General features: G+C 45.4%; 1 protein-coding gene across 2 annotated transcripts in view; it reads right to left on the bottom strand.

The window, feature by feature from the left end:
• SMOC2 (SPARC related modular calcium binding 2) overlaps window positions 1-22,586 on the bottom strand; it is a 213,281-nt gene that overhangs the window by 92,791 nt on the left and 97,904 nt on the right. For both annotated transcript variants that reach the window (XM_015406852.1, XM_015406853.1), the window contains exons 6-7: window positions 13,458-13,508; window positions 12,001-12,075 (exon numbers count right to left, since the gene is read on the bottom strand). In XM_015406852.1, coding sequence (XP_015262338.1) covers window positions 12,001-12,075; window positions 13,458-13,508 — 126 coding nt within the window. The remainder of the gene's footprint in view (window positions 1-12,000; window positions 12,076-13,457; window positions 13,509-22,586) is intronic.

Here is a 22,586-nt window from a genome sequence, read left to right as displayed (position 1 = left end):
GGCAAGAGACTAACAGAGGTAGGGTTGCCAGGTCCCTCCAGGGGGTGGGGAAAACCCCACTTGATAGGCCCGTTCCCCACCGGTCCAGATTGGGCTGCTGGGGGGAACCCCGCCCCCAAAGTGTGAGTCGTGCCTGGTGTGAAGACATCACCCAGAGGTGACATCATCACGTCAGGCACATTGCAGGGGGACACTCTATCATTCGAGGGAAAACTCTATGGTTTTCCCTCAAATGATTGTGGCCCCACCCCCAACGTGCCCAACGCGATGACGTCACTTCCAGGTGATGTAATCGCGGCGTGCGCACAATGCGCGCACACAAGAATACTTCCAAGGAGCTCCGGGACTCCCCCCACTAAATTGTGAGTAACACTTGGCAACCCTAAACAGAGGTGGTTTGCCATTGCCTTGCTCTGCATAGCAACCCTGGTATTCCTTGGAGGTCGCTCATCCAAATACTAACTGGGGTCGACCCTACTTAGCTTCCAATATCTGACAAAATCAGGCTACCCTGGGCCACTAGGAGCCCTCATATGGCAGCTGAAAAACTGTAACTTACAAAAACTTGCTAATGGTGGATTAGTTGTCTTTGTTTCAAGCTTTCAGCCTTTACCGATCTTCTCATGGTGAAGCTCCTGCTAAGCTCCCAAAGAATATTAGAGTTCCTAATACAGTTGCCAGCTCCAGGTAGGGAAATTCCTAAAGATTTAGAGATGAAGCCTGGAGAGGTCAGGGGAGGGACTGCAATAGGGTTGTGACAGAATGAACTTTTTAAGAGGCTTAGAAGTGCTGTACCAATAACTAAAGGATTGTGAAGAGTTAATTCTTCACAGAGCCAAAGAACCTTGAATGATAGGCTGCTCTAAGCAATCTGATTGGTTAGCGTCAGCTGAGCAAAAAAAGTCTTGAGAGAGCTGGATACTGAGGAGATTCCTGCCTCAACTGAGAAGAGATGTGTTCTAAGACTGTCTGAAAATAGCCATGACAGAAAAAGAGTTTAGTGCTAACAGATTTCAGCCCTGATTGAATTCAGCATTAGCTGAGAGCAGTTTGAACACAGACAGAGAACTAGGTGAAGAGTTTGGCAAGGAACATAAGAACATAAGAGAAGCCAATGTTGGATCAGGCCAATGGCCTATCTAGTCCAATACTCTGTCACACAGTGGCCAAAAAGACCAGGTGCCATCAGGAGGTCCAGCAGTGGAGCCAGGACACTGTAGAGACTCAAGAAGAGTACTGGTGTTCCAAGAGAAGGGGTTTGGGTACTGGAGAGAGTGTTCCAGCCTTCTGGGCACCGAAAGAGTCAGCAATTACTCAAATAAAGTGTACTACAGTGTTTGGGAAAACGCTGGGGAAAAGCCTCTCAATATAAAGATCTAAGTAACTGTGAATAAACTAAGAACCTCTCATTGGCCTGATATACAAGATCAAAAGTCTGTGCTTGTACTAGTTTTACCTCAGTAATTACAACCCCTGATTTCACCTGACCTTTCCCTTTAATGTTAAATAAAACCTTTTGTTATTTTTGAATTTTAAAAGCATCTCAAGTGCCGTTTTCAAGGGTTTAAGGGCACTCCTACCCCTTTCCTCAGGTTCCTGGACTGAGTAAATAGTCAAAATATACCTACCTTACTGACAGGGTGGGACAGCCAAAGTTTCTTCAGGGGAGAAGAAAACACATTACCAGGGCCGCTCAGCCAGTGAGAGGACAGAAGAACAGAGGGAAAATATAGCCTCTGAGGGAGGGATGTAGAAGGGGTCCATCATTAGGGTATAACACTAAACAGTCCACCCTCCAAAGCAGCCCTTTTTTGAACAGGAACTGATGAGTGTAGTCTGGAGACACATTGTAATTCCAGGAGATCTTCAGGCTCCACCCAGAGGTTGCCAACCCTAGTTCCTAAGACGAGTGTCTTGAAATAACTGACATAAAAGTAAAATGAACATTCCATGAAATAATGCAATGAAAGGCCTTTCCTGCAATATTAATGTCTTATTTTAAAAGTGTAATCTGATAGGAAGGAGTTAACAGATCCACCTATCATGGTAGATTTATCACCAACTAGCCATTCTTGGGGGTGACATCGAAGAAACGTAGGTCCAATAAGCACAGTGATTCATTTCTCCCCATATTCATACTCATCCTACATAGCTGATGACAGCTTTGAGAACCACATGCTATAGGAAACAGCAATCATTGGAATGCACTTGTAAGGGGGAAAAGCAGAATAAATCAGGCTCAGGAAATCTGTACAAGTCCTCTTGAAGACTCCTTGGTGGTTGCTTTATTGAACTATTTATTTTAAGGTCATAAACTCAAGAATGTGTGATTACTCTAATAGGAGTAATTCATCCCTTTTAACTTTCAAACAAACAAGAGTGAGTTATTCAACAAGTGGGTCCTCCTCTCTTCTGTGTTGCTGCCTCACAGTTTTGCGTATTATAATTTGCAATCACTATTAACTTATTTAAGGTGAAAAAGTTTTATGCCCAACCTATTTACATATATGGGCTGTATTCCATACACATTTTATTCACAAGGAACGGTGTAGATCTTGATTTTCCTAAATGGAGCATTTATTTATTAATAAAATAGATGATCTTTTTGGAAATAATTATACTTCATATGGCTTTCCACTTACATATTTCTGTTCAACTGTATGCCTCTTCTCTGACTTTCACCAAATATATGATGCTATCCTGATTGTCCAGTATGCTGTCTTAATGAACTGTGGAGGGGCAGACAAGCCCTTGTATGAATTAAAATATTGCTGTTGTTTCATTACTTAAGAAAAGTCATATAATATAATTAAAAATAGTTCAGGGAAGATTAGTATCTTTTGGCATTAAATTAACATATGGTATTAAAAAATGGCCAACCTTGCAAAAAAAAAAAAAAAAAGGAAAATATTTCCACTGTGGGGGTTCCATAAAATACTGGAACATCCTGAACATAAATGGTATCTCCTGGATGTTAAACAGAGCACTGTTTAAAAAATGTTTTAGGGTGGGAGGGTCTTTATCCCTGGTGGGAGGAAGAGACTAGAGATGCCAGAAGCTAGAGCTTATACGCATTTTGAACTAATATGTAAAATTAAAAGATAAATGAAAATGCTCGTAAAATGGGATTTTTAAAGATAGCACAAATACCATAATAAGTATATTCCAGCACGCTGCAATATAAGACGTGATTTAATATACAAATGCTCTGGGGAGGTCTGGAAAGGCTTATCTGCTTAGAAAAGGAGAGGAGACACAATGAACACAGAATTTAATTTACCAAGTTAAGGTTTAGTAGGGAGAAAAAACATACTAGAGCACTCCAGAACAGTTGCCCACCTGACCTAGACAGTGGAGAATCTTATTTTATTCTTCATACAAAATCTTACTGAAAGAAACCTAGAATGTGGATCTCTTGATATAGTCCAACAGCCTTTATGTCAAACCCCCATACAAAATAATGGAGTGGATTGGTTCTATTCATTATATGAGACAAGAGATGTGGCTGCCACTGGGGAAACTGTGACAATATATTATAGTATATTGTGACAGTATATTACAGACCAGACAGCCAGCCAGAAGATCTAGATGATGCTTTCCCTTGCCACTGCTAGCCAAGGGAGACTATTCCACCAGGGGTTGAGTTCTTCCAGATGTTCAGCCCCACCCTATGATCAGGGTTGAAAAGGGGCTGCTACCTGGGGGTTGTCTGTGCTGCTGCTTGCCAGGGGAGGCTATTCCATCAAGGGCTGAGTTCCCCCAGCTACTCATGCTTTGGGTCTTGCTTTGTAGGAGAAAAGTGGGATAAAAATATTCACATAAAATAAACAAACTACAAAAATCTCACTGAACAAAGACACAGAGAACAGGAAAAGGGGGGATCTGCTATCCTGACTTAATCTTGATCATTAGGGAGAAACTTATTGATTAAATGAATGTGATCGGAGTCTTGGGGGGAAATGACCATGTCCACTTGGAATATGTTGATAGCAAGGGATGTGAAAAGTTCAGAAGGAACATTTTCAAAGAACTCAGAGGGAAACTGACTTCCATGGGGACTAAAGTGAAATACTGAAGGCACAACCACAAACTCAACAAGAAGAAAAAATGGGAGCAAACGAAAGAAGCCTGTGTTACTGCAGAAGGAACTCTCTGACAAGCTGAGACTTAATACAAAAATGCTTAAGGAGATGGAAAGAGGAATATATAGCCAAAGATGAATACATTAGAGTAGCCGCAACCTGCAAAAATGGAGTCAGGCAGGCTAAAGTCCAGAAGAGGTTTGCAAAGGATGCTAAAAACAATACTTTTTTTTTTTTGCTATTTTCAGAGTAAGGCAAATCTGTTTGGATAAGATGGTGACATCTTAATAGGTGACAGGGACAGAGTGGAAGTAAACTTTTTTTTGGGGGGGGTGGGCCATTTTCCACACAGGACATTGCGTCCAAGGCTAATTTAGCATGCATTGGATAACATGGTTTTAATGTACTTTAGCAAATAGATTTTCCTGTTTTGCACAGGAAAATCCAGCTGCAAAGGATTGCTAAAGCACATTGAAAGTGCATTACCCAACGTGTGTGAAATTAGCCCAAGTCATCAATTTAGGCACAGGGGGAAAAAATCAAATAAACAATTCTGCATTGGTTTGCTCCCATCTGGAATACTGTGTCCAATTCTAGGCACCACATTTTAAGATGAATGGCAACAACCTAGAGTTTGACATCCAGAGGAAGATAACCAGAATGATGAGGAGTCTGAAACACAAGTCCTGTGTGGAAAGGTTAAAAGATCTGAGAATGTTTAGCCTTGAAGACCAAGGGGAAAAACAACCCCTGTCTTTAAATACTTGGATGGCTATCAAGTAGAAGATGGAGCAAACTTGTTTTGTGTTGCTCCAGGGGGCAGGATTAGAATTTATAGACAGAAATTAGAGGGAAGTAGATTTTGACTAACTGTTAGGAGATACTTTATAACAGCACGAGCTGTTAAAAAGTGGAACAAATTGTTTTGGGGCAAAGGGCCATCCATCATTGGAGCTCTTTAAGTTGCCATCTGTTGGAGATGCTGTTGTTGTGTATACCTGCACTGAGCAAGGAGTTGGACTAGATGATCCAACTCTGTGACTCTACGAACATGGGCAACGAAAATACCACACACTTCCTTTCTGTGACATGGACATGCACAACAGATTGGTATGTCATATTCTGGGCAGAATTCCTAGTGGGGAAGAATATGAAAGTATCCTTCCAAGGGCTGGCTGAACATTTTACAGATTACTGACAACAAATGAGCAAATAGCATCCATGTAGATATAGTCTACTGAGATTCTGTTCCCCTGTCTCAGTGCCCTGTCCAGGACCCTGCCAGTTCTGAGAATATGTGTCAGTATTGGGAGTGCATGACAGGATTGGGATTCTGATAGTATACCGCTCTCCCTGCTGCCCAGCCATCTCCCTGCCTGAGCTGGTAAAGGTGGTCTTGGACATGGTGTTGGAGATTCTTAAGGTAATGTTGATGGGGGGGAGAGACTTCAATATCCATGCTGAGGCAACCTTGTTGGAAATGCCTCAGGATTTCATGGCCTGCATGACAACCATGGCCTGGCGTGATGTGGTCCATGGGGTCGCAAAGAGTCGGACTCGACTGTGTGACTGAACAACAGCAACATGACAACCATGGGCCTGTCTCAGATAATAACTGTGCAGGTCACTCTCTTGAACTGGTATTCTGCTCTGGGCAGGAAAAAGGTGATCTGAAGGGGGGGGGGCTGAAGATGGTCCTATTATCATGGACAGATCACTGTTTGCTGGAGTTCAGACTTACAGGAATACAAAGACTCTGCAGGGTTGATGGATCACTTAAGATGATTCAACCCCATAGGCTTATGGATCTGACTGGTCTTCAGAAGGCATCAGAGGATTTTTCTACTGATATGGTTGGAGCTCCTGTGGATGTCCTGGTTGACCTCTGGAAGGAGAAAATGATCCAGGGAAGTGATGTGATTGCTCCCAGACACCCTTTCTCAGGTCTCAGAGTCAGGGCAGTCCCTTTGTCGACAGAGAAAGACTCTGAACAAATTTGACAAGTCATGGCTAGAGCTCATTTTAAAGACTACTCTGTGGCAGTGATGGCAGTGAAGAACCAGATTTCTCCACCATCCAGGGCCGGCTCGCCCACTAGGCGAGCTAGGCGCTTGCCTAGAGCGCGCCGGCCCTCAGGGGCGCCAAACTGCGCCCCGCCCCCCACCCCTGCGCGCCCCTCCGCGGCTGAGCCACACTACAGCCCTGCGGGCCGAGGGCGGGCTCCCTTGCCTCCGACGCCCGCCCTGCCGAGGGGGGGGGAAGCGGCGGTGAGGGCGGGCTGCGGTGTGGGAGGGAGCCAGGCGCCACAGGATTGGAGAGCCAGCCGTCTGCCTGCCTGCCGGAGTCCGGGCTGCTGCAGCGGGGAGGCGCGCTCGTCTGGAGCCCGGGCGGGAGAGCAGGGGGCAGAGGAGGAGGACCCCAGCCAGGGCAACCCTGAGACCCCCTCCCTGCGGGACTGGCTGGGGACTGCCGCTGAGGGAGGGAGGGAAGGCGGGGTGGAGGGAGGTGGCACGTCCGGCCTGGAAGGGCATCTGGAGGTGAAGTGGAGGAACGGGGTGGGACAGATGGGGCTTTCCCAGCAAGAGGCGCCCAGAGGTGGAGTCGCCCTGGCAGGGCTGCCTCTGCGTTGCGAGCCTCCGCACCACCACCCCAAGTCCTGGCCGGCAGCAGCCCTGCTGCTCCACTTCGGAAAAGCCTCTTCCGAAGACGGCAGGGCAGGGCTCGGCTAAGAGACCAGGAGGGGTGATATGCCGCTGCCCCCCCCAAGAGAGGAAGCCTCTGGCCAGCCCTGCAGGGGAGGGGGGTCGGTGGAGGCAGCCCTCATGGGGACGCGACAGGTTGGGCCAGGGGGGACACACACAGCCCTCGCTGAGCCCTGGGCGCCCAGTCTCTCACCTCTGCCTGGCAAGTGCACCCAGAACAGATATCTGAGGGCAGGATGTCCCTTCTTGGAGTCAACCTTGCTGAGAAAATCTTTGCTGAAATGCAAGTCTAAACACTGCAAGGATGTTCTGAGAATAGGAACGGACTCTTGCACACATAGGATGAAGGTCCAAGGCTACAGGGACATCTGGGGGGGGGGGCTGGCAGACTGGGTCCAGAAGATGTTAAATTCCTCTCTGAGATAAGGGGTGGTCATCCCTGCCTTAAAGCAGACAGTGGTGCATCCACTTCTAAAGACACCCACTATAGGCTTAGGAGAGTCGCATGACTACTGACCAGTCACAAAGGTACCATTCTTGGGCAAGGTGGTGAATGAGTAGTGGCTGGGCAACTTAAGGAATTCATGAATGAAGCAGATTGTTTGGATCAGTTCCAATACAATACAAAAACCTTTATTGGCATATAAAATCAGTAAGATAAGAACTTCGTCAAGCTAAAATTACATCTATAAATCTTAGAACAAACCAATTAAGAATAGTTTCTTGCTACCAAAATTTTAGACAAAAATTCAGCAATCTGTACAGTCACTTCTGGTGTCTTATCAGCAAGGAGAAACCTGACTGCATTATCAGAATTGATCCTACTCAGTAAGGGCTTAATCAAAAATAGTCAATGTGAATGGAAGGGGCAGCGTAGCAGAATATGATCTAAGGTATCGAGTTCTCTAATTGAGCAGATCAGTTCCAATCTGGTTTCAGACTTTGTCATGAGACTGAAATAGCCTTGGCCACCCTGGTGGATCAGTCATCTGATTGGAACAGTCATTCAGAGATTTGGGATGAGTTGCCATCAATATGTGGATGATACTCAGCTTCATCTCATGCTTCCAGCAGATTCCACGGAGACTGTGGAAACTGTGAACAGTGTCTGGAGGCAATTTTGGAATGGATGAGGACTAATAAACTGAAATTTAGTGGAACAGATATGTTTTAAATAAATAAATAAATAAATAAAGTGTTGTTTTCCCATTTGTTTTCATTATCTAAAGGAAACGAAATCAGTGTGGACTTTCTGGTCCTCCCCCCCCCCCCACGATTCATCTGGAAACAAATGCATACTCCTTATAGAAGTGTCCCCATCTGAGCCTATAAGTAGATCTGTCTGTACAGCAGTTTTACAGGATTGCGCTGTTAGGCTGGCTTTTGCATACTGCAAAGACATACTTGGGTGGATGAATTGCTTGTTATTTTATTTGCATTGTGGTCTCTCATATTTCTGCACGTGAGACTCTTGAATAACTAAAGTTGGTTCCAAACACAATAACTCTTTAGCTTTGGCACCAACTGGTCTCTTGTGTAATAAAGATGAAATAAATACCACTTAAAATGAAGTATTTCTGGGCGTTGTTTTGTTTTGTTTTACCCTCTCAAGAATGCTGCTTTCTTTCACATCTCAGACTAAGAAATAATCTAATTTTGAATATTCCAATTAGTTAGTATCCAAATAGTTCTTTGGAGTTTATTTCTGATTATCTGTCTCAGGAGAAGTGGACAAAGAAGGCGATTCTAAAATTCATACTACAGTGTTACCCTTTAAGGGAACACAAGTTCCTTAATTGAATTTCCACATTTTCACATACATATTTTTATTTACAGTGGCAGCTAATAGGACATTGCAGCAGATAAGAGGAAATATGACCCTCTGCTGAGGAGTGACTGAGGAGCATAAAAGTCCCCATATTGCTACTGGTGGAAATTATAAAGTGGGCATGGAAGCATGAGGAGTAGATATAACCAGCTTCAGCACCATAAAGATATGCAGCTACAATATGGCTAGGCTCATGCAGTGTGGGCACTGATGTCAACAACCGACTCATGCAGTGGCATTGTAAGGAGAGTTACTTTTTTTGAAGCCCAGTGATTTCAATGCACTTAAATGGGTGCAACTCTGCTTAGGATGACATTACTGTCCAGTCAACAATCACACAACTGCATGGTACTGGCTACAGTTTCCTCCTGTTTCCACTGTCATATCACATCTAACCCACTAGTAATGACACGGGGAGTCCTTTTCTCATCAATCACTCATCAACAGATGGACTACTGTAATCATGTGATTTGTCCATGAAGTCATCAGGTCACTGTGATGTCATTGTCACATAGCTCCTTATAGTAAAAAAGACTGAATAACAGTGTGGGCAAATACTGTCAAAGACTGGGGAAACAAAGAAAAGTGAGATCAAGGAGAAAAGCATCATAACTATACATTCCCTTCCTCTCCCCACAACAGACACCCTGTGAGGTAGTTGGGGCTGAGAGAGCTCTGAGAGAACTGTGACTGACCCAAAGTCACCCAGCTGGCTGCATGTGGAGAAATGAGGAATCAAACCTGGTTGTCCAGAATAGAGTCTGCCACTCTTAACCGTTAAACCAAACTGATTCTTAACCACTACACCAAACAGGGAGAGGTGCATTACAATACACACAACAACACAAAATGAGGCAAATAGTTTTCACTCATACCTTGATGATACAGTGGGAGAAATGGTCACTTTATCAGACTACAGAAATGACAAGAGCCCTCTTATGTCTGGACATAAGGAGGCATGCTTGGACTTGTATGGCAGCCCACCTAGATGGAGAGTGGGGAGGCGTGTCTGGGCTTGTACAGGCAGGCCACCTAGTTGGAGCTTGAAGCCCCAGGACAAAGGCAGGCAGGATCCTGGAACCTGCCTGCAGATTGGCCCCTGAGGGCAGCTAGCCAATCTGGAGCCTGGAAGCCATTTGAACTCACCAATTGCATGGGGGCTGGGAGTGGCTTAGGTGTATATAGTTAGGGCAGTTGCCCCATGTAAAGTATTCCTGTTGAGATGCAATAAACTGATGTTTGCTGAAATCACTGCCTTTGCCTTTGCTGTTTTAAACCCAGGCCTCGGATGGGGCTGGAGCACCCCAGAGCGGCACTCCAGGAGTGATGCGTCCGGGGGGTGGGCATATGACAAAGCCCTGCCCCTTGCTTCCAGTCGCCCTCTCCTTCCAGCCCTCATTTCGTCGCAGGAGGAGGAAGAAGCAGGACGGTGAGTAGGCTTCCTCCCCGCCCCATCCCTGGCTGCCTCCGGCCACTCCACGTGGCCCAGGCAAGGCCTTCCCGCCCCATCCTTGATCTTCCCTGAGCCGCATGCCCCGGGAAAGATCGAGGCCCCTGTCCCTGCCTTGTCCAGGCTTCCTGGAGCGACCTGGACTAGGCCCCCGTCCCCATCCCTGCCTCGTTTGGGCTGCACAGTGATGCTCTGCATTCTTGGTGCTTGGGGGGCAAAAGTGGGAGGGCTTCTGGGGTTCAGGCCCTGCTGGTGGACCTGCTGAGGGCCCCTGGTATTTTTGGCCAATGTGTGACACAGTGTGTTGGACTGGATGGGCCACTAGCCTGATCCAGCATGGCTTCTCTTATGTTCTTATGTCTGGCGCAGTGATGCTCTGCATTCTTGGTGCTTGGGGGGCAAGAGTGGGAGAGCTTCTGGGGTTCAGGTCCCGCTGGTGGACCTCCTGAGGGCCTTTAGTATTTTTGGCCTATGTGTGACACAGAGTGTTGGATTGGATGGGCCACTGGCCTGATCCAGCATGGCTTCTCTTATGTTTTTATGTCTGGGAAAAAAAATAAAATAAAAAAATGTTCTTATGTCTGGCGCAGTAATGCTCTGCATTCTTAGTGCTTGGGGGGCAAGACTGGGAGAGCTTCTGGGGTTCAGGTCCCGCTGGTGGACCTCCTGAGAGCCTCTGGTATTTTTGGTCGATGTGTGACACAGAGTGTTGGACTAGATGGGCCACTGGCCTGATCCTGCATGGCTTCTGGGGTTCAGGCCCCACTGGTGGATCTGAGTGGTGGGTGTCGTCTGCTGACTCGCTTCCGGTGATGCCAGGGGGTGTGGCCTTCTGACACACTTCCGGTGATGTCAGGGAGTGTGCCCTTCTGACACACTTTCGGTGATGTCAGGGGGTGTGGCATATGCTAATGAGTTATGCTAATGAGCTCCTGCACCTCTTTTTCTACTAAAAGACCCCTGGTTAAACCCACTATTTAACAAGTCCAGCCAAGTGTTCTAACAGCAAATGTAGATTGGCATGGGAAGTTTTCAGGTGAATTGGAGAAAAAGAGGTAGCAGGATTTGTTGGCCAGTTGCAGAAGAGATGCTTCAAATATTCTCCTCATGTAAATTCCTCACCTGGCATTCTTTTCAAAGAGGAACAAGCATGGATTCTCTATTATGACCTTTTTAGTTCCAATTTTTGCACAAAGCTCTGTGCATGTGCAGCTGGCTACCTCTTTTAGTTCCACTGGTTCCTTTGTGTCATTTCCCCTCATTAACATTATTAATGTGCAAGTATGCCTTGAGCAAACACTACAATAAAATAGTCTTGAAGTAAGTGTATGTATGATTGCACAGAGATGCTTTTGCAGATGAGCAAGTGAACTTGTACGTCTCAATTTAAAATGCAAAAAAGAAAAAGAAAGGTTACAGAAAGTGAAAGTGAAGCTCTTTCAAGGGAAAGCTTTGTCTTTACCATTTTAAATTTTACTAATTTTATCAAGAGAATCTCCTGCAGTCCATATTCATGCTTAAAAAGTAGTAATTATGTCTGTTGATGCTTCCTCCCAGCTAAGTGTGCAGAGGTAAGCAAAGTTAGCAGAAAACATTAGTGTGACTGACAGATGCTGAATGTTCAGAAAAGGAGACTTAGAAATGGTAGATGAAAGGGGGGGAGTGTTGGTACCAATATAAAAAGAAAGGTAAACTTAAGTATTTAGAGCCAAAGTGGTACAGTGGTTGGGCAGTTGGACTAAGACCTGGGAGGCTGGACTTCATAACCTCAGCTCAGCCATGGGATTTATTCACCTTGGCTCAATTACTCTGTTTCAACCTAACCTAGGATGCTGTGAAGACAAAAGGAGAGGAAGGGAGAAGAACTGAATTCTTTGGAGAAAGGGTGGGGGGAAAGTAGATAGATAGCTTCAACTTAATTATGTTCCATCGTCTTACCAGAATTTTTATTGGTCTTATTCTGTCTGCTTTTTACTTGCTCAGTCCATAATGTAGGGTAACGAGAAGCTATATCTAGAAATTAAGGAGAATAAAATTAGGTACTGAAAATATAAATCAACAACAGACAATGACAAGATGTACCTTTATGAAGACCATGCTTAAAAAGGGGGTGATAACAATATTTGTTTTATTTTTTCCTGTTTAATATTTTTTCCCTTAACAATTTATTGAAATTAAAATGATTGCAAATGATTGCAAAGCTTAAGAACATTATAACAATATTTTAGATATACCAGTGAGTGCAGTCCAAGTAGAAATGGTTCAACATAAGCTACCATATATACCTTCAGTGGCAAAAATACAGAATATATGGTTATGAAATCCATACCCAAAGTTCCTGGCACAAATTTCAGGAATGTGCAAATCTAACAGTATAATTCTTCAAAGCTCTAGCCTATCTAGTTACTTTAGCAAGTTCAAATTGCAACAGAAGAGTCTCATTTTAAATTCCAAAAGTATTAGTCAATCAGATAGACACAGCTGGGTCAGCAGACTGCCAGCTATAGGAATTAACAACGAGGACAAAAGAACATGAGGCACTTATAAATGAGAAGCTTCCAGATTGTAGGTGAAGCTGATTTAGGCTGTGATCACACACACTAAATGATCCACTTTCAGTGCACTTTTGAATTTGATTTTGCCAGTTCACACTCACTTCCACACTGTCGTTTTTATCACTCGTTTGTCCCTATTGCTTTGCCCCCCCCCCCCCACTTTCCACATATGTTTTGCTCCCTCTGGGACATTGGGAGAAAAAAACCCCGGAAGCAATAGGGACAAACAAGTGACAAAAATAACAGTGCAGGAGTAAAATCCAGTTGGAAAGTGAAATGAAAGTGGATTATTTAGTGTGTGTGATCGCAGCCTCAGACAAAGACAAGACTCTATTGGTGGGTATCCATAATTTTTTTAAAATAAAAGAAGTGGAATATTAATAGGAGACTATGCATTAGATCCATTGGAAACTTTCTGCATTTGTGGATTGGGGGCAGGTTCACTTTCCCCTCCTCCAACCACAGATGTCTGGTTCCCCCTTCTTGCTGTGCATGGGGGTTGCAGAGAGAGAAGAAGGAATCATGCTCTGCAAACAGAAATCCCCTCCCTCTGTGGAAACCTTCCAGTGGATCCAAGCCCATATAGAATAAATGCATGGAAGCAGATCAACAACAATAACAGGAGATTTTGGGTGCCAATAAGTTTACAGGAAGATGTTCCATGTTTCAGTACTACAGCACATATTTGACATGTAGAGGGTATCTAGTTAAAATCCCTGGCACCTGTAGTTAAAGTATTTTTCAAGGTATTGGGAAAGACTCCATAGAGCGACTCCCTCCCTATATAACATTCAGTTTTTATTTTCATGGTCTTCCCATTTAGTTTGTCAAAATGCTCACCTTCTTCATCACCTTGGGGCTGAGTCTCCAGTGCAGGAGCTGAAGCATCATCTGAATTCAAAATGAAAAAGATTTGCAAGAAGACTACATTTATGAGAGTAAGCGAAATATGTGTATCTGCATGAGTGATGCTACTGATTGGCAGTAGCCCTGCCAGTTAATAGTTAAGCAAATATGGAGTTAGTGCAGCACATAGAACAGCATTAAAATGTTATACATTTCAGTGATAACTTAATGACAGCATCTTTGGAGGTTCCTTCCAGGGGTAAGAAAACTCCTGACAATTAAGGGACTGTACTTTATGAAGTTGCATAGGTGAGTCACCCCAGAAACAGCCTTCATCATGTTGCATCTTTGCCCATGTTTTGCAGCTGTACTGTACACATCACCTGAGTTTATGCCTCAATGGAGGTCAATGCCAGAGGACATTTAAAGATCCCACTGGAATACTGCAGGCCATCTATGATGGCCAGTCTTCTTATACCTCATGTAACCTTTGAAGGAAGCAAGGCGGCCTCTGAACACCATTCCAGAAACTCAACGATGACTATATCTAGTATATTTATTATAAAAACAAATGTAGTCTCTCAGGATGCTGCAAATGATCTGTTTTTGTGATACGAGTATCACTTTGTGATGTTCTCTGATACTTCTAAGCAACATTGAATTAAATGAGAGGACCAGAGTAGCTGGCAGAAGAGAAAGAAAAGGATAATAGTTGACATATGAAAGCCAAAACTGTTTGGAACCAGGACAAATATTTTTTTGTATAGTGGCTACACTGATGAAGGATTTGTTTGTATGTGTTGAAACAATCCGGCCCCCGCAGGAGACAGCCCACGGCATGCCTCCTGGGGCCGCGTTTGCCTCCTCGTGAGGAGGAATAAGGAAGGGCTGCAGGGCAGCCTAAATTCCAAGAGGGGGAGCGGAGCTTACGTTGACAAAGCACCAGTTTTGGGCTGTCACGGCCCGGGCTTTGGAATTGTTAGGCCTTTCTGGAATGAAGTTTGGCACTCACTCATTCAAAATAGGAGCAGCATCCACGGCGGCAGCCTTAGGCTATCCCACTGCCGATATTCAGAGGGTGGGCACGTGGCGATCTGCCGCTTATAAACGTTATGTGCGCCCTCTTCCCTTATTATAAGTTACTGTTTGCAATGCTGTTTGCGCTGTTGGGTTCCGGTGTTCACTGTCGTTTCTTCCTAGGAGCTGTGTTTTGTGGCAGGAGACGGATTCTCATCTCCGGACACAGCTACATCTTCTGGGCGGCTCATCGGGCCAATCGATCAGCCATTGGCTCGCAACTGGGCCTCAGCCAGTGGGCTACGTTAGAGTGGAGGGGGCGCCGGGGCCTGCGTTGGCCGGGCCTCCTCCCTTTTCTGTTTAAGGACAATTCAGCCTTGCCACCAGATGTGTTGGTTATCCACCTGGGAGGTAATGATTTGGGATTCCTGAAAGGGAAGGCCCTTGTGTGGCAAGCCAGGGATGACCTGGAGTGCATTAAGCGCCAATGGCCAGACACAGTAATTGTGTGGTCAGCCATGATTCCACACCTGGTATGGCGTAGCACTTGGGACCCCAAGGGGATTGAGAGGGCTCGGCGTAAGGCCAATGGGGAGCTTTATAACATTTTAAAGGTTGGATGGGGCCACTACTTTCCTCACCCCCAGATTTGGCTTGATTTTCCGGACCTGTACAGAGGGGATGGCGTGCACCTTTCCGAGAATCGAAATGACATCTTCCTTCAGGATTTGCAGCAAGGGCTTAAGCTAATTTTAGGTGTTTGAGTGGGCGCAGGGGCCTAAGCAGAGGCTTGACCCTTGCGGTGGCAGAATTAGGTTTAAATAAAGTTCAGCGGCTCCGCAGGCCCCAACCCGGGGCCGTGGTGTCTTGCCGTTTATACGGTTAAGGATGGGGGTCAAAGCGACACCAGGCCTTGCCATGCCGCTGTTTTCATGTTTGCCCTTTGCCGTTAAGTTAATATTTTAATAAAGTGGCCTTATTTCATCCAACCTTGTTGTCTGACTATTTCTTCCGTCGGGGGGGGTAAATATCTTTCTGTTTGCATCAGGCTCTCAATAGGGTGCCATAGGACTCTTCTCATCATATGTCCGCAGGGAGGGCGGGGTATAAATACAAATAATAAATAAATAAAAATATGTACAATTTAATAAATCATTATTTCTTTACGGGCATTGGATACACTACTGCGTTAATGGCATGAAGCTTGAAATCTAGTTACTAGCACATTCTCCCCCAGGAAGGAATTCACAGAGGTGGAAGAACTTGTAAGGATTAATTCTCAGCAGAAATTGCACTTTTAAGGAAAGTTACACACAGAAAAAAAATATTAATGAGGCAGCAAGATAACATAAGGAACCTTTCAGACTGAATTCAGTCCAGTGTCCCCCTCCTGTCCCTGTACAGATGATGCAGCCCTAAAAGAAACAAGCACTGTTCTCTGAACTGTCTGCCATTCTTAGTGCTGCCTAGCAATAATAACAGGTATTTTTAAGATCATAAGCTTTTATTATCCTTCCTGAATAAATACTCACTTCCTTAAATTATCCTTTATCCCCTTAAGCACCATGTCAGGTTCACAGTCATTGCAGCTAGGGGGGGATTTCAAGATAATTTAAGCACAATAACAGTGATTCTTGGGGAAAATCATTTGGGGAAATGTTGGATGGGCTATGCTAAGCATATCAACAATGCGAGGAGGGTCAATAGGTGCTGCTATTTTTTAAGCTGTTCCTATTGAGCTGCGGTGGCTCAAGTGGTTAAGACGCTGAACGGCAGGCTGTGGAACGTCAGTAGTTCAGCAGTTCGAGACCTGAGTTGCCGCATGACAGAGTGAGCTCCCGTCTCTAGTTCCAGCTCCTGCCAACCTAGCAGTTCGAAAGCAAGAAATTGCATGTAGATAAATAGGTACCACTTCGGTGGGAAGGTAATAGCGTTCCGTGCGCCTTGGTGTTTAGTCATGCCGGCCACATGACCACGGAAACGTCTTCGGACAGCGCTGGCTCTTCGGCTTTGAAATGGAGATGAGCACCGCAACCCTAGAGTCAGACTCGACTGGCTTTCGAGCAAGGGAACCTTTACCTTTACCTTTATTCTAAAATAGACTGTGGTATGTCCGCTTCTCAAGAATCCTACCCTTGATCCAAGAGATCTCAGTAATTAACAACCAGTCTCAAACGTCCCATTCTTGAACACAGTGATTGAATGGGTGGTGGCTGGATGACTTCAAGCTTTCCTGGGTGAGACAAATTGTTTAGATCCTTTCCAGTCTGGTTTTAGGCCTAGTGATGGGACTGAAACAGCCTCGGTCACCTTGGTATATAACCTGTTCTGGGAGATGTACAAAGCAATACAACTCTGCTGATTCTTCTCAGCAGCTTTTGATGCCATTGAGCATGGTACCCTGCCATACCACCTTTCTGGGCTGGGTTTTGGAGGCACTGTTCCAATCCAATCCTACCTGAAAGGTAGGTTTCAGAAGGTAGTGCTTGGGGACTGCTCCTCATACCCTTGGCCTTTGGGGTCCTGCAAGATTCCATCTTGACCCCTATTCTCTTAGCTTCTACATGAAACTGCTGGGTGAGCTCATCCAGAGAACTGAGCTGGGTTGTCACCAAGATGCAGATAACGCTCAGTTCTAACTCGTACTTCCAGCTGATCCCAGAGAGTCTATAGAAACCCTGAACCAGTGCCTGGAGGCAGTTTTGAAGTGAAGCTTAATCCCAACAAACTGGAAGTCCTACTGCTGGATAAGCAGGTGGCAGCTGTGTCCAAAAGTGCATTTTACCAGCTTTGACCGGTTAACCACCTACAGCCCTTCCTGGGCAGAACAGATTCGGCCACTGTGGTGCACATCCTGGTAACATCTAAATTAAATAACTGCAATGGACTCTACATGGGATGGCCCTTAAGCAGTGTTCAGAAATGTAAATTGGTACAGAATGCTGCAGCCATGATGTTGACTGGAGTGGGTCATATTTATTTATTTATGTATTTAATTTATACCCCACCCTCCCCGCAAAAGCAGGCTCAGGGTGTCTTACACAATTTGGTGCCTAAATAACAATTAAAATTGACATAAACTCATCTAAAAACAGTTGAATTACAAACAATTCGGTATCATAAAGTGCTGGCGATATTTAATTAATTCCTTAATGATGGTGTACTGTATGAGTGCATACAAAGGTCTAACTAAATGTTCTGCTCCATGATCTTCCTGATACAAGTGGTGGCACAGGCTGTAAATGTCAAAGCCAAGGGCCAGGGCTCTATAATTAAGATTGTTGGTGGTAATAGTGGCAGCGGCTCCTTAGTTGAAAGCCAGGTGGAAGAGCTCCGTCTTGCAGGTTCTGCAGAACTGTAAAAGATCCTGCAGGGCCCTGATCACTTCTGGGAGCTTGTTCCAGCAGTATGGAGCCACCACTGAAAAGGCCCTGGCCCTGGTAGTAGGAAGCCTGGTGTCATTGGGACCTCGGAGGGCCAGTTGATTTTGAGACCCCAATCGTAGTACTCTCTGGGGTATGAATGGGGAAAGGTGGTCCCTCAGTTATGTCGGACCCTGGCCATATAGGGCTTTAAAGGTAAGAATCAGCACCTTGAAATGAATTCAGTATGCTATTGGCAGCCAGTGCAGCACAGGCTGGATGTGTTCCCACCTGGGGAGGCCCATCAGAAGTCTGGCCACAGCATTCTGCACTAGCTGCAGCTTCCAAATTTGCAACAAGGGCAGCCCCATGTAGGGAGTGTTACAGTAGTCTAATCTCGAGGTGGCCATCGCATGGGTCACAGTTGCCAGGTCATTGTGGTCAAGGAAGGGAACCAATTGCCTAATCAGCCAAAGATGGTAGAAGGCTGCCTTGGCAGTGGCTGCTACCTGGGCCTCCATTGTTAAGGAGGCATCCAAGAGCACTCCCAAACTCCTAACCTTGGGCGCTGGCACCAGAGGCGTTCCATCAAAGGTCGGGAGTGGGATCCCTACCCCCGAACCACCCTGGCTCAGGCACAGGGCCTCCGTCTTCATTGGATTCCGTTTCAGCTGGCTCAGTCTAAGCCAACCAGCCACAGCTTGTAATGCCCAGTCCAGATCTTCTGGTCTGGAGTCGAACTGGCCACTCAACATCAGATAGAGCTGGGTGTCATTAGCATACTGGTGACATCCCAGCCCATGCCTCTGGGCAATCTGGGCAAGGGGGCACATATAGATGTTAAATAGTATCGGGAAAAGCACTGTTCCTTGAGACACTCTGCAATCCAGTGGGTGCCTCCTGGACTGCTGTTCCCCTAGTGCCACCCTTTGTCCCCAACCTTGGAGAAAGGAAGTGAGCCATTGGAAGGCAAGCCCCTGAATTCCTATGTTGGCGAGCCAGTGCATCAGTAACTGATAGTCGACTGTGTCTCTGTCCCTTGTCCAGGGTGAAAGCCAGACTAGAAGGGGTCTAAGATGGAAGTGTCATCCAGAAAGCTCTGTAGCTGAATCACCACCACCCTTTAGGGCAGATTGGAAACCGGCCAGTAGTTGGCCAATTCAGCCGAATCCAAAGATGGTTTTTCAGGAGAGGACGGGCCACTGCTTCCTTCAGCACCCCAGGGAACTGTCCCAATACGAGGGACTTGTTGATAATCTCCCTTAGGGTGCCTCAGAACCCATCATGGCCAGCTTTAATTAGCCACAATGGGCACGGATCATGTGGTAGGGCAAACAGCTAGGAGCAATTTGTCAACTCCCTCTAGGCTGAGCAGGCTGAAATGATCCAAAACCTGAGTCAAAGATGTGCATGGAGCCTCGAGCTCACTCACTATTGCAACTGTGGCGGGGAGGACATGGCGGAGCAACAAGACTTTGTCTGCAAAATAGCTTGTAAATACCTCACAGCCTATGTCCAATTCCCTGGCATTTGGTCTTCCCTGTGGCAGAACAGTTATAGACCAGATTATTCTAAATAATTGGGCTGGGTGTGAGCTCGCAGATGCAATCATAGCCACGCAGTACTCTTTTTTGTGGTTTTGACTGCCATCTCATAGGATCTCATAAACGTCCTATAAGATGCTCTTGTAGTTTCGTCTCAAGCATCTCTCTAGCTTTCTCAGCCCTCTCTTCATAAGCCACAACTCCTGGGTAAACCAGGGAGCAAGCCTAAAGCGGGGGCGGAGAGGGCACCAAGGAGCGATCTTGATGGCTGTGGAGAGTCAGCTATCCCAATCCCCTACAAGCTCATCTAACGAGCTGCCAGGGGACATCGGATCTCGCAAAGCCATCTGGAGCCGCACTGGGTCCATTTGGTTCTGCAGGTGAGCTAAAATATGCTCGCCGCCTACCAGGGTCCGGGTGAAACATTCAGACAGGCCCTCAGGGCATGGTGGTCTGACCATGGGACTGCCGAAGCAGTGATCCGGTCCACTGTTACCCCTGCTGTGAAGATCAAATCGAGCATGTGTCCAGCCTGGTGAGTGGGAGTTGTTACATATTTGGAGAGTCCCAGTGCCACCATGGACAACACTAGGTCTGTTGCATGAGTGGAGGCCACATCATCCACATGGACATTGAAATCACCCAGGACAATCCATCTAGGGTGTTCCAATGCCCAGCCAGATATGGCCTCCATCAGGGATGGCAGGCTATTGGCCGGTGCATTAGGTGGTCAGTACACCAGCCAAATCACCAAACTCTCCCCAGCCTCCCATGCCAGACTGACACATTCAGTGCCCGTGATCCTCAATGGCAGGAGCACCCTGAAGGAATAAGCCTGGATTCCCCACTCCTCCACTTGCACCTGCTGATGTGATCTTGGGTCAGTCACAAGCTCTGGCACAGCTGTCCTTGAAAAAGAGCAGTTTGTGTCAGAGTTCTCTCAGCCCCACCCACCTCACAGGGTGTCTGTTGTGGGGAGGGGGAGGGAAAGGAGTTTGTAAGCCGCTCTGAGACACCTTTGGGTAGTGAAGGGCGGGGTATAAATCCAATCTCTTCTCTTCTTCTTCTTCTTCTTCCCCCACCCAGGTCTTGGTCATGCACACCAGGTCTACATTCTGCTCTTGCAGTGGGGGGTTATTCATCCTAGCCCCACTGCCGACATCCCTCGGGATGGGATGCAGGCTGGAAGGGGGCTGAACTATTCTGTTTCTCTGCCCCCTTTCCTTGACTCCCTGCCTGGTCCCACCACTATACTTTCCCCTCCCCAGGAGCACCAGAATCCCTTGCCCAAACATCGCCACACCTAGTGGTCTCTGCAAGACCACTGGTAGAGCTAATGGAAGAGCACTCAATATAAAAAATACCTGTAGTGGGCTACAACATCCAATACTGCTACATCCACAAATACTCAACCTATCCTACCACATAGTTCAATCCCATAATTGACTGCCAATAATTATCAAATTATCTGGCCAGTGATTTAAATAAAGGCCAGAAATAATTTTTTTTTCATATTTTCCTATCAATTTATACTCAATTATTAATCAATAATAGCAATCACAATAACTATTTAAGTCAATTTGGTTGGATAGTCCTATAGCTAAATAAATGAATCATAGGGATAATATATTCCAGCCTTGGCCCATCTACTCAGGCTCCCAAGTTGTTTCCAGCCAAAATTCAAGTTGCTGGTCTTGACCGCCAAAGCTCTATGGTTTGGGACCAACATACCTGAAGGACCAACTACTCTGTTATGAACCTGCATGGCCACTATGGTCATCTTCAGAGGCCCTGCTTCAGGTGCTTCTGCCTTCTGAGATTAGGTGGGTGGCAACCCAGCAGAAGGCCTTTTTGGTCATGGAATCTGGAACCCTCACCCCAGTGAGATTCATATATTCCCCTTCTGTTGTCAACTTTCACCAACAGATGAAGACTTTTTTATTTCGTTTGGCATTCCCTCAGTGGTCCCTCCCTTGTGACCAATGTTTTAGTTTCTGATTTTATGTCTTTGTACACATTTTAACAGTTTTTAATTTGTTTTAGACATGTATGTTGGGGGGCTGATTTGAATGGTTTTAAAGTGTGATTTTATCATGTTATGTTTTAATTTGTTAGCCACCTTGGTAGCCCTTGTGAAAGCAGAAAGGAGGGATATAAATTTTGTAAATAATAATAATTATTATTATTAGAAACTCCTATTCTTTAAAATGCCAGACATTTTAAAAGACTGTTAGCAAAAATAATAAATACATTTTAAAAAATGAATTAGAGGAATCAATACTATAGGTGATCTATGTATCTTCTGATCCCACCTTCACTAAAGCTTTGAGTATACAACGGGGACCCTTCTCTGCAAATTCTAAAATATATATATATATATTGAGTGAAGATCAATTTTTTAAAAAGTAGATGCAGCAGAAGAGGAACAAAGGATAGCAGATGCAGCAATATATTTTTTGTTCTAAATGTTTTGTTAAGACCCCACACACACCCAACCCAACCCCCAAAATTCTGAAAAGTAAATACTAATGTTACCTTTGATGTTCAACTTTACTCTGATACTAAAGAGGAAGTTCCAGTTCATATCACCATAAATGACTGGTTTATTTATTTATCAAAACATTTATACCCTGCCTTTCCTTGTAGTTCAAGGCAGCTTATTATAACAGTTAAGAGAAACAGTTCCAGTTAAAACTACAATAAAATAACAACTCCCACATCTTTACATGGTATTAGATTTCTGCAATATCTTTTAGTATAGAACAAGTTCAGTATAGAATACATGTTGGGTTGGAATGAGAATTAGGATTCTGAAACCCCTTCCAAGAGTAATTCAAGACACTGATGCAGTTGAGCATTCAACCTTAAAGGTAATCCTGCCCTGTTTTTGGTAAATAGGTTCTGGCAGCTGGTTGGCCTCAGTAACAAATAGCACAGCTGCAGGAGTTTGCTCTAGACCGCATTTGGCTTCACACCTGGTTTCCTTCCATGTTTATCAGGCGCAGAGCATAGCTGGAGGCAGGTGATAAAATTTACTCACTGCTACTCAGCTTCAAAATACAGGCAACATTTAAAGATGGCACAGAGCATGCTAGCAAGACAAAGTGCCAAAAAAGAAGAAAATTTACGATCTGTATTGAGTTTCTTTAGAAAGTTATGGACACCTGGAGCCTACACATGGCCTGGCAAATGTATGAAAG

Source organism: Gekko japonicus, unplaced genomic scaffold, assembly GCF_001447785.1.
Source record: "Gekko japonicus isolate JY-2015 unplaced genomic scaffold, Gekko_japonicus_V1.1 scaffold1001, whole genome shotgun sequence".
Taxonomy (NCBI): domain Eukaryota; kingdom Metazoa; phylum Chordata; class Lepidosauria; order Squamata; family Gekkonidae; genus Gekko; species Gekko japonicus.
This window is presented reverse-complemented; position numbering and strand designations above follow the sequence as displayed.